Genomic DNA, 12,805 nt, shown 5'->3' on the forward strand with positions numbered 1-12,805 from the left:
TTTATTTAAGTTTTATAATAAATTAACTATGAAGAAAATAAGAAAATAAAAACATAAAATTTTTATTATTTATATGAATACATTCTATTAGTTATATTAATTTTAATTCTTTATTTATTTATTTTTTATATTTAATAGAAATTTGTATTATTTATTTATTTGTTTATTTGTTTGTTTGTTGATTTCATTAATTATTATTTATTTATTTATTTTTATTATGTACTATTATCAATTAAAAATGTACTATCTTTCAATTTAAGCTCATTTTAGCTAAATAAGCATTTAAATCAGATTCTTTTATCTTAGGAATTTTGCTTAAATCTTCATTTTCTAAATCTTCCTTTTCTTTTTCATTTTCTTCTTCGTCGTTTAATGCAGGTTTGAATATGTGGAAACCATCTGCAGCTGTGCTTACTATCATTTCATAATATTTAGGATGATATCTTAATTCTTTCATGTCTTATTAACCTAAATTTTTGAATTTTGATTTAGTAAAATGATATTTTAAATTTCAAAATATATATTACCTTAATGAACAAACATAAGTTAATCAGGAATTTCTTCTCCGTAATCTTCAACGTTTTCATCATTTTCAACTGAAAAGTCCCAAATAGTTAGTCTGTTATCAGCAGATGTAACTGATAAAACAGATTCTTCATTTGGTTACCATTGTATAGAAGTAATTGGTTCTTGATGGTATTAAATTTCTGTAAATGCAGTGTCAGGATAACGTAAATCCCAAACTTTAAAGCAACCATCATCTGCTCCTGATGCTATGAGGAAAGGATTCTTGTGGTTCCAAGAAATAACATTTACATCACATTCGTGGGCTTTAACAAGTAATTGAGCTTATTTTTTATTACCTACTCTTAAATCAACTACTCTAATTGTTCCATCAGTTGAACCTTGATTTTAAGTTAAAATTTAATAACTTTTAATTTTCTAAATATAAATTATTTTTACATGAAGCAAGACTGTATTCTTCAACAGGAGAGAACTAAAGATCTTCGACAGATCCTTCGTGGTAAACATAAGGGTGTTGATCTCTCTCCCAATCGTTAAAGGCAAAATTCTTAGCATTATAAATAAATATTTTGCCATCACAGCTACCTGAAGCCAATCTGCCAGGCTTAATAGGACTCCAATCAAGAGCAAAACCTTCAACTTAATTATGGAAAGTTTTGGTAAAAACTTTGTCTTTAGGATTGTTTTTGGGTTTTGAAGCTAAAATTTTTGGATCCCATTAGTTAAGTATATCATAACGAGATGACAAATCAGCAATAGTGACATCTCCATTTTCAGTCCAATATGCAACAAGTGGTGAGTTTTACATAGCTCTAATACGATTAACAGGGTCTTTAATTTAAATACTTTGTAAAGCAAGCTCAGGTTCATCGTCGTTATTGATATCATCTTCATCATCATCTTAGTAATCAGAATCATCGTCATATTTTGTCTTATGTAATTTGGACCATCTCATTAAGTATATGAAATTTTATTACTTGCTTTAGGTACCTGCTACTACATAAACATCATAAGGATACTTTTTCATTTCTTAGAAGCCAGGGTTATTAATATTATGAGGTTCTCCAGTTACAAAATCACATGACAAGCAAGGCCTGTTAAATATATTTAAAACAATTTAATATCTTTGTTTAGGTGCATTGTTTGTTTATTGTATTTTTAGATCAATTGTAATTTTTGGCTAAAAAACTAACTACATAGATAGTTTCATGTAGAATTTTACTAACCTTAAATACTTATTTTATCAATTGTGTGTTTAACTAACTAAAAACTTAAAAATTTTTCAAGAGGTTTGATTGTTTATATATGTAAATGCTTCATATTTAAGATGTAAAAAGTAGTTAATTTAAATTACCATTCAGTGTTAGCTCTATGAAGCATTTCGTATGCCTTATTATCGAAATCTAGAATTTCATCTTCTTCTAAATTCTTTTCAGTACCCATGAAAGGCTTTTATTAAACATCAATAAATTCAACTTTTTAGTTTTTATTTTTTTTATTTCTCTTCTTTGCATTTATGTCTTATTTTTCTTCTTCATTACCAATTTCTTCATTTTCATCATCGTCATCATCTCCATCGTCTTCCCATTCCTCTTCATCTTCTTAGAAATTTCCTTACATAATCTTTTTGTATGTCTTTTCATCAACATATTCATCATCTATATAATTAAAATATAATCATTTGTTTTATTGTAATTTGAATATATTTTTATCAAAATTATATTTTTATCATAATAAATAAATAAACTCTACATAATTAAAATCATATTTTTTAAAACTGAATTAGTAAAAAGCTGTAAAAAAGTATAAATTACCTATATCATCTTCACAATCTTCAAATTCTAATTCAGATCCTTCTTCCTCTTCAAAATTTTCATTTTTTTCGAATTCGTCAACTACTGCTTAATCCCCTTTCTTCTTATTAGGATTTTTTTTCTAGTTTTGTTCTTTAATATTAAGTGAAACATCTTCAGCAGTTTCAAGCTTTCTCTTTTAACTTATCTTTTTATTGTCACTCATTTATTTACTGACTATATACACACTATAATGCTTTTGAAAACAGTAAAGTTTTAAGAAATGTTTATGTTTTTAAATTGATTTATTTAAATCTACTATTAGAAAAAAGATAAATTCTTTCTGCTTAGTAATATATATATAAATATATTTAATTTTACTTTTTTAATGTTTTGATAGCTATTATCTTTTTTAGACTAATTTAATTGATTTTTGGCCCCTAAAACTTGATTTATTATTCTCGAGTATTAATAGCAATAATTTTGATCAAATTTATTACTTTTTCTACTAATGATAGAACTAAACTACAAATAAATATTCAATACTAAAAATATTAGCCTTTCTATTAATTTTAATCATTAGTAGAAATATTTTTTATTAATATCAATTAGATTAAACTATCAAATATACTACTTTTTTAAAACAATTACTTCAAAAGGACTATTAAACGTTTGCTTTACAAGAATAATGAAAACAAAAAATCAAGAAGCAATTAAAATTTGAAGAAATAAAGAAATAAATATTTTTTCATTTTTTTTTTCATTTTTCTAAATTATAATTTTTTCAAGTGATAAATTATGAAATATACAAAAAGAATTAAAAACTTCATTTCAAAAATTTTATAAATTATTATTTCTCATAAAAATTAAAAATTAAACATCCTGAATTATTAAAATTATTTTTATTTTTATTTTTTTATAAAAAATTAATAAAAATAAAATTTTTAAACCAACTTATCCTGTTGAAAAATAATATCATATTAAAAATTTACTTCTTTATTAATTATGAAATAAATATTTTTTCATGATATTATCAAAATTAATATTTAGTTTATGCATAAATGACCACAAGAAACAAAAATAAGCTAACTTTCTTTTAATTTTATTGTATTTCATTAATGATAGTTTTTATGAGGTTTTAATTGATTTTAGCTAACAGATTTATTTATATAATTGTCATTAATTTAGTATTTCTATGGAAATTAAGATATGTTTTTATTTAATTTAGTGTTATAATTTACTAAATCATCAATTTAATCTTCAGAATTTTAAGAACTACTGTGATGACTTCTGTACCCAAAAGAATATAAATTTTATAAAACTTAGCCTTTTGGATGATTGCTTTGGTAGTCTTATTTTGATTTCTACTTTTTAGGTGTGTTTTTGGAATTATTTTAAGATTTATTTAATCTGTTAGTATCTTCTTTTGATTTTTCTCTATATTTATACATATTTTCGTCATTATTGTAAAAAAAATGAACATTTTAATCAAGACCTACATACCTTTAATTACTTATTTCTTTAGATAATCTATCTAAGTTTTCTTTATTCATCAACTTAGATAGTATATTTTTTGCATCTTAAATTTTATTTTTTTCTTTATGTTTAGAAGGTGTTCTTTATCTTTCCTCTTTAATATATTTATCAATCATCTAATCCTAATTTAAATCATTTCTTGGTCTTCCTAGCTTTTGTTTTAATTAAGTGTTTTCTTGTTTTATTTTTAAAAATTATTCTTCTAACTTACGCTCATCATAGAGCTTATTCACATCAATATATTTCTTTTTCTCTGAATTAATCAATGCTTCCTTTAACTTTTATTATTAACTAACGAGTTTTTCTAGAGTAGTGTTGTAGTTGTTAAAAATTCTCTCAGTATCAGTTTCGTCATTTTAAATATACTCCAAAACCATTTATTTCAACCTTCTGTATTTTATTTGGAGCTTCTCATTTTCGTATAATATGTCTTTATTGATATGTATTTAAGTTCTTAGTTCCTCAACTAATTTTTCCACTTAGTTTTACAATTATTAAATAGTTTGCATTTTTGTATCATAGTAAAAGCTTGTATTTATTTTATCACATGTTCTATCATCTGACTAATCTAAAAACCTTGCTTAGTATTTTTAAGAATAAAATCTATGGGAATTAGCAGCTCCTCTATTACATAAACCTTCATCTTAATATAAATAATCCTGATAGTAACTAGGTTTGGAATTATTTAAATTAGAGCCACTACTTTCGCTATTCAAAGTATTCATATTATTGATCGAATATTAGTATTATTTGATAGAACTAATTTTAATTCCTACTTAGGATTTTAAATAATTATATAAACTATATACTGTTAGTTAATAACGGAATTAGATAACCTATATTACTTATAAATTCTATCCATAAATACTTACAACTAGCAATATAAATTTTAGAATTAATTATCTAATCAATCATTAGCAAATCAAATATACTTTGTTAAATATTTAAGCCATTTAATAAATTTGAAAAATATATATTTTACTTAAATTATTACAAATATCCAAATTAAAATAAAACATTAAAATCATAAAATCAATAATTTCAATTTAAATATTTGATAGATATTTATTGTAAATTAAAGTTGGCACTAAAAATATTTTAAATGTCACTTATTGATAATTTTACTTAGTTTTTAATAAAAATAAAGAGTTCATGAAATAAAACATATGAGAATTTAGGTATTTATATATTTTTTATATTGAAAATCATTAATTGCTTTGAAATTAATTAAAAATTCTTATTTAAATACAATAAAGTACTTCTTAATACTAACATATTTAAATACTCAATATTATAATAATATCTTAAAAACTAATTAATTAAATAAATTATTTTATAATTATAATAAATAGAATAAAAAGTCAAAATTTTTCATCATTAAAAATCTTTTCAAAAATTTTTTAAACCAATTCCATTATAAAAACAATTAAAATTATTTTATTTTAAAATAAATTTGACTCAACTTAATATTTTTTAAAAATATTAATAAATTTTTTCATTTAAAATTTTCCAAATTGTAGACTTTTTTAAATTAGGTATCAAAACTAAATAATAAATTAAATTTTAGAATATTTCCTTTTGAGGTAAATTTTTAGTTTCGCTCTAATAATTAATAAATGAAGAGTATATTTAATATTAGCCAAATTAGAAATTTAGTAACAATTAATTAGATGAAATCAAGTCATACTTAATTTATTTTATTATGAATGTGGTTGATAATTTGGATGGTTTACACAAATTAATAAAAAAATCTTTTAATCAGCTTATTTTCAAATGACTTTAATGAATTTAGTTATCTCAGCCAGCAAATAATTTATTTATATGCAACTTCACAAAGAAAAAAATTGAAATTTTTTGATTTATTTTATCTTTTATTTTATAGCCTTATTATCAGCAAAAAAAAAATAAATAAATAAAGAAAGATAGGTTAATAAATATTAATACAACATTATTTATCATTAAATTATATTAGAAAGATAGATAAGGCATAAAGATTGATCTGAGAAATAATTTATATCAAATTAAAAATATAGTCAAAAACAATATAATAGAATTATCAGTTTAAATTATTCCCTTCGAAGTAGAAGAAAATTAGGTGAAAAATGGCTCAAAAGTTTATTATTAATGATGATGTCTTAGAAAAAGCAATCAAAATACTTGAAAATAGATCTTTTATTGAGAATAAGGATAGCAAGTAAACTCTAATGAATGGACTTTGCCAGATAGACCATTTTAAAACATTGATGAGGGATCCATCTCTGTGCTTTTATTTATATCCATATTTGGAGGATTTTGTTTAATAAGTGACATATAGACCCATCCCAAAAGGGAAAATTCTTTTTCATGAAGGTGATAATGTAAACAATCTATATTTTGTTATGAGAGGATCATTTGTAGAATTTTAGATTAAATCTGAGGGAGATTTAGAATAAGAAATGTATTGGGAGTAGTAGGCAGGACAGTACAAGTAATAACTAACTCAAATTCAAAAAAATCAATTAGAAGTATAGGAGAAAAAGAAAATGTAGCTATAAGAAATATAAAAGATACAAGCAAGCTATTAAAAGTAAGGTTAGTATGGAAATGATTCTGCTAGAGGTGAGACTACAACAACAATAGGCCAGACAGCAACACTTAATTAAATAGGATAAAATTAAAAAAGCTTAAAAACATTAACAGTTATCCAAGATGACAAAACTTAGCAATCAAAAAGAAGTTATAGGACGAAAGAGCAACCTAGAAAATCTGGATCACTAGAAGAAATATACTTTACAGATGAGTTTAAGTAAAAATAATCTAAGCTTTAAAGCATGAGCAGCATGTATTCTGAAGCAACTAGGTTCTATCAAGGTATAGAATATGAGTAATTGCTCAAAATAGAAAATAAGTACTAAGAAAGATATTTTAAAAACAATAAATGCCTATTTAAAAAAACGCATACTTATTCAGCAGGTATGAGCTTTGGTGAACTTCATAACTTTGATACTTTACCTGATGGAAACTTAAATTCTTATAGGAAAACGAGTTCAAAAAGCACTGTTGTATGCAGCGAAAATTCCTTTTTATTATAAATATCTTGTAAAGCTTACTAGCGTATTTTCAGTAAATTAACAGAAAAAATTAATTTTGTCTTTCATGTTTTGGCAAATTGCTTTCCTTCAGTAAAGAAAGTTATTTTGAATGAATTTGCCTTCTAATTTAATGAGTAAACTTTAGAGTATAATTAGCACCTTTTTTCTGAAGGAGAACCATGCAATTATGTATATATTATGTAAGGTGGAGAAATTGATTATAGGAAGTAAATAACTATTCGTGGTGAACTTGTTGAAAAAAGAATAGGAATGGTAAATTAAGGAGAAATTTTCGGACATGAGGATATTTTTTAATTATCTAGATAGTATTCTGTGTACTCCTGTGTTAACAATTCAGTTGTTTACAGAATTAAGAAGGAGTTCTTATTAATATCCTAATTTATTTAGCCTCTAAAATCATATGTAAAGCAAAGATAGGAATACCTTAGTAAAAGAGTTTAAGATATTATTCAAAGAAATACTGATTTAATAGAGTAGTAGGAAGAATAAGATAAATAAAAAAATTAAAAATAATAACAAAATTTTAGCATATACAGCTTAGATAAAACAGCTAACTCTACCCATTAAATTCATTCTAATTCATTAAGGTAACTTGAATCTAAATCTCATTCAAAATTAAACCATTAAACGAATAATCATATCCATTCTTTATCTCACATCCCAGTAAATGCTAATCTGAAGAGTCAAAAACACACTTAAAACAACTAAACTGAAAACAGTGCTGGACTTTTTCAATCAGCTAAAAATATAAATTTAGGAGAGAACGACTACCATTTAACATTTAAAAGTTTAACTAAATTAGAAATACTTTAATCATAAAGCAATACAAAAACTGAAGATTAAAGTAAAAATGAAAACACTTCTTAAAAAGAGAATTAATAAAATTAATAAAATAAAAAGATAAAAAATGCTTAATTACAAACAACCAGGGCTCAGCCAGAAAGTGTTTATTCTCGTATAATTAGACCAGATTCTGCATTTAAAGAGGAATTAGATTAGATGAAGAAAGAATAAGCAGCGTAGCTTTCATAATTCAACAGCAGTGATATTATGTCATCAGGACATTTACACGATTATACTTCATCTTCTAAATTTCTTTCCCTAAATAAAATGTATCGAGGCAATTAATAATAATCATAGAGCGAATTTAAGATAAATAAAATGCCTAAAGATATGTTTTCTCTCTAAATAGCTATTAATTCAGATGAAAAACTAAAGAAAAAAATTTTAATCAGAACTTTAAAATAAGAAGAAGAAAATTAGTATCAAAGCCAAAATAAATTAAGAAGTGGCTCAAATAGTCCTGTAAAAAAAGACCTAAATTCCAATGAGCAATAAACTTTTATTTAAAAAATTCCAAGAGGCACCACATCTTCTTTAATGAGATATAAAGAACAAGCAAAAGACTATTTTGTTAAAGATGATAAACCAAAGTAATTAGATTTTTTTATGGAATTCTAAAACTATCGCCAAGAGATAAAAGCGAAAGAGATATATGATAAACTTAATAAAAAAGAAGCAAAAGAAGATCCTTTTTCTCACATAGATTTTAATGTTGTATAAAATTCAGTATCTACCCCTTAGTCATAAATATCTAATTAATCAACATCTTAACAATCTAATACGAATAAATTGATATCAAATAACCTTCTTCCAAATACTACAAAAAGCATAAACCAAACTGATAAACCTAAAAGTAGCTAATTCCTTAACTCTCTAAAAGCTAATCAATCAATAAACTTGATTTCTAAATAAAAAAATTTTATGAATAATAACTTTTTCACAAGTGAAGAAGCTGATTATTCACCTGAAAATAGAGAATCTATCCCTCCAATACTAAATATGTATAATTCATAAAGTATAAGTTCACAATCATAAAGTAATCTAAATTAGTATAATAAAAATTTTTCAGAGTCTTAAAGAAGCTAATCTAAAGATAATATGAGGAGAAGCTAAAGTAATACATAACAATCCCACAGAAAAATACACTTCTCAAACCAAAATAGCATAAATTCATATCAAAAAAATACAAAAATTTCTAATTTTGGAGCAAAATTTAATGATTTTAAAGAAACTAAAATATAATAGTTTGAAAGTGCACCAATTTAGGTAAGAAGTAATTTTGAAAGTCAACAAAATGGAATTTCATAAAATAATTAAGAAATTAGACCAGATAAAACTTAAAACAAGCTATTTTCAGCAGTTTATGTATAAAACTAGCAAGCTGAAAATGATATAAGAAATAACTTTTAGAACTCTCTGAGTTTTGTTGGACTAAGAAATTCTAATAATCTACGTTTAGGATAAAAACTTAACTAAATTAATGCCAGAGATAAAATTTTAAAAAAATGAGTAATATTTTTAAAGTCTTTGTTTACATTAATCGGGTTTCGTTTATATATATTAATTAAATTTTATGAATTGAAATTACTATTCATTAGCAGATAGTTATTATTAAAATTATTTATGCAATCAATAATTTTGTTTTATTAATTTTAGTAATTTTAAATAATATCACTAAATAATTTAATCTTAAGTAATTTTTCATAAGAAAATTTTCATATTTTTAGAATAAAATTTTAAATAATTATTTTGAAGTTCTCAATACATATATTTTCAATCATATAGTCTTGATTTTATTTAATTAATTTAATTAAAAACAATAAAATTCAATAAAATTTGATATAAGTCAGATATAGCTTGCTTCTAAATGGGAGAAATTAAAAATAAGAAAAATTAAAAAAAATATTTTACTGTTTGTTTGTATATTTTAAAAAATATTAATTAATTTCTAATTTCTTTACAATTTATTTTTGATATTTAATTAAAATAAAATTATCATTTTTTCTTTTTCTTTTTGCTATTATTTTTAGATGAGCCCAGAACTAGCAAAGCTGAACTGCTAGTATCTTCTCCTATTTCTTTCAGCTTTTTATTTGCTTTTAAGTGATTTTCAATATCCTTTATCTAATTTAAATAAAAATTAAATAAATTTACAAATGTAAGATTAATTACTTCCTGTATTTTAGCTTGGATATCTTGCTGAATGGCTAATAACTTTTTCTTCATATTATCTTCTTACTATTCGTCTTTTAACCCAAGCTATTAATGCTTTTAAGAAAGGGTATTTTCTTCTTTTTATAAATCAATTTTTCTTTAACTTAAAACTAAAAACATTTATTTTGATTTGTTAAGATTTTCTTCTTCTAATTTTAATTGATTTTCCTCAGATGCTAAGAGTTCTTTTTCTTACTCTATTGAGAATATCAATTATGCCTTTTTTTGCTCATAACCTTATAATTTTCTTTAAAATCATTTTAAATAACATCTTAGATATTTTTGAAATGTTTACTTTGTATTTTATCTTTTGAATTCCTATAGTTTTGCTTAATATTCTTTTCTCTAGGCTTCAAGACAAGTACTCATTTGAATTTCATATTCTTTTAAAGAGTCTAAACTCTTCTTCCCTTTTTCATACTCATAATTATTTTGCTAATCATTCATAATATTCGCTGAGTCTATTTCAACTATTTTACCATCTGCCAAATTTTGCATTAATCTATGAACAAATGTATCTCTAGAATGATCATAAACAAACTTTGATTCTATTTCCATGGAATATGTATGCTAAGTCTCTTCATAATGCATTTTTACATGTGATTATGTCATGAATTCCATACCACAATTAATACTTCCACAAACTAAGCACATCCATAGAGCTTCAGAGCTTCTGCAAACATCACAATAGCTAAGCTCTGGAGGTTATTAATGATATCTACATAGAGGGCATATTGAATCCTGCCATTTGCTTAAACAAGCTGAGTGAAAGTAGTGTCCGCACATGATACTTAAAATTTAATCTTATATATTTTTCTTTTAAGAATTTTATTTATTAGGAGAGAGCTCTAATAAATTAGAACAATTTGCATCCTCTTCCTATAAGCTATTTCCTCCTATCATTTATTTTTTTGGCGAGTCTTGATCTTTTAAATGAGTTAATAATTATTCCTGACATATAGCACAGTTAATTACCTATAATAATTTATAAAGCAAAGATCTTAAAAATTAAAAATTTTTCAATTGTTATCAAGTAGAATATTTAGAGATTTACTTAATTATTATCAGTTTGCATAAAATTATATGTAAGAGATAAAGTGTTTGTTGGCAATTATTAAGGTATAATACTTTATGCGTTTTATGCTTAAGGTTAATTGACATTACTATTTTATTAAGAACTTGAATTTGTGTTTATGCTTGCTGTTGAACAACTACTTTTAGAATTGTGCCTTGAAAAAAGTAAACTCTCTTCCTCATTTTTAATATCATAGGTATCCAAGCTAAATGTAATAGCTTTAATTGGTCTTAAAATACATACATCTTCTTCTATAGTATTAAACCTTTAACCAAAGTTTTTATTCAAAAATTCATTACAAATTTCACCTAATTTTTATTAAGAAGCATTGTAAATTAAAAGTAAAACACATTTAAAATGTTAATTCTTGAATGATTACATGATGAAAAAAATAATATCATCCCATAAATAATGTTTGATGTTGTTTTTATAACTCTTATTTCAGTAATATTTGTAGAATGCTGCTGTTCTTTGAAAAATTCGCATATTTCTAAAGGACTTTTAGAGTTTTGTATCCCTAAAACAACAAGGGCATTATAATTTCTCTCTTTATCATTTTATATAATCTATCTTCTCTAGACTATTAAATCTTCAATTGATGCATTAAATACTAACGAATTTTATGTATCTTTGTCCAATATCAATTATCCATGGATTATTTAAACTACAGGATTTCCTATCCAATAGTCTATCTCATCCTCTATTAATAATCGTTTAATTTCTTATTCTTTCCTAGCATCTTCTTCAAAGTTTAAATCTCTTATCATCTACTCAAATTTCTTTATATTTGCTTAATTTATTTCTAAATCATAAATACTTCTAAAGAAATTAAATAAATAATTATTTATTTTGATAATAAAAAAAGTGCGCATTCATAAATTAAATGAATAGTGACTGATAATTGAAAACTAATGAAATTTTTTGTGCCTTTTTTCTCATTATTATAAAGAAATTTGAGCAATTAAATAAAATATTTTAAAATTTACTTGAGCAATTTAATTATTTTAAATCATTTTAAGATTTATTTCTTGAAAATTAAAGCTAAAAAATAACTCAAAATATTAAATAATAAGTCAACATATTTAATAATTTATTAAGCAATGTCTTTCTCTTTCATAAAATTTTTAAGAAATAGCTCTAGTTTAAATATTTTAAGCTGGTAACTTTTTATTTATGAGTTAGAGAGCAAAAATTAAAATTTTAATTATGATAAAAGACCTTTAAGACTTAATTTTTGCAAAGAAAAATAACCCTATCTCAATGACCATAATATTTACTAATGAAATAACAATTTTCTAGGTAAATTAATTATACCATTAAAGAATATTAATGAATAATATTTAAATATATGATCTAGAACCTCAAAGGATTTGAGAGTTCTTCATTATATATGTAAAAATAAGAAAGAAACTATAGTGTAAAAGTAAGCTTATTAAAATAGATTTTTGCAAATAGATATTTTTATTTAAACTGCTTTGTTTTATTTATTTTTCAGTGACTTAAATTTAATAAGAAATTTTTTCAGATTTTTTTTCTATCTTCTGATTAACAATACCAAAATTAGATATCATTTCCTAACATAGGACACTTAAAATATATTAAATATTTTCATATCAAAAAAATGTAAATCTGAATAAATAGATTAAAATGAATACATATTTTTGTAAGCATCAAAAAACATTGTATTTTATGAAAATAGTTTACATATCAAAATAAATAATAATAAT

General features: G+C 23.0%; 4 protein-coding genes across 4 annotated transcripts; 1 reads left to right on the forward strand and 3 right to left on the reverse strand. All coding sequences in view use genetic code 6, as the record gives it.

Annotated features, from left to right (window-relative positions):
- Positions 1–250: 250 nt before the first annotated feature.
- On the reverse strand, positions 251–2,544 carry TTHERM_00467910 (histone-binding protein RBBP4 or subunit C of Caf1 complex protein; the record flags this gene model as incomplete). The annotated part of the gene is made up of 5 exons (XM_001025086.3): positions 251–468; positions 528–905; positions 964–1,619; positions 1,880–2,183; positions 2,340–2,544. The coding sequence occupies 5 exons, from the start codon at positions 2,542–2,544 to the stop codon at positions 251–253; spliced, it is 1,761 nt and encodes a 586-aa protein (XP_001025086.1).
- Positions 2,545–3,430: 886 nt separating this feature from the next.
- On the reverse strand, positions 3,431–4,579 carry TTHERM_00467920 (hypothetical protein; the record flags this gene model as incomplete). Its single annotated transcript, XM_001025087.1, has 1 exon — positions 3,431–4,579. The coding sequence occupies one exon, from the start codon at positions 4,577–4,579 to the stop codon at positions 3,431–3,433; it is 1,149 nt and encodes a 382-aa protein (XP_001025087.1).
- Positions 4,580–5,956: 1,377 nt separating this feature from the next.
- TTHERM_00467930 (cyclic nucleotide-binding domain protein) lies at positions 5,957–9,298 on the forward strand (the record flags this gene model as incomplete). The annotated part of the gene is made up of 1 exon (XM_001025088.1): positions 5,957–9,298. One exon carries the CDS (start codon positions 5,957–5,959, stop codon positions 9,296–9,298), a length of 3,342 nt encoding a protein of 1,113 aa, XP_001025088.1.
- A 486-nt stretch (positions 9,299–9,784) lies between these two features.
- Positions 9,785–11,845, reverse strand: TTHERM_00467940 (Zn-finger in ubiquitin-hydrolase; the record flags this gene model as incomplete). Its single annotated transcript, XM_001025089.2, has 5 exons — positions 9,785–9,913; positions 9,962–10,250; positions 10,299–10,978; positions 11,058–11,386; positions 11,458–11,845. 5 exons carry the CDS (start codon positions 11,843–11,845, stop codon positions 9,785–9,787), a joined length of 1,815 nt encoding a protein of 604 aa, XP_001025089.2.
- Between the last annotated feature and the right edge of the window lie 960 nt (positions 11,846–12,805).

Source organism: Tetrahymena thermophila (assembly GCF_000189635.1).
Source record: "Tetrahymena thermophila SB210 genomic scaffold scf_8254371, whole genome shotgun sequence".
In the NCBI taxonomy this organism is placed as follows: Eukaryota; Ciliophora; class Oligohymenophorea; order Hymenostomatida; family Tetrahymenidae; genus Tetrahymena; species Tetrahymena thermophila.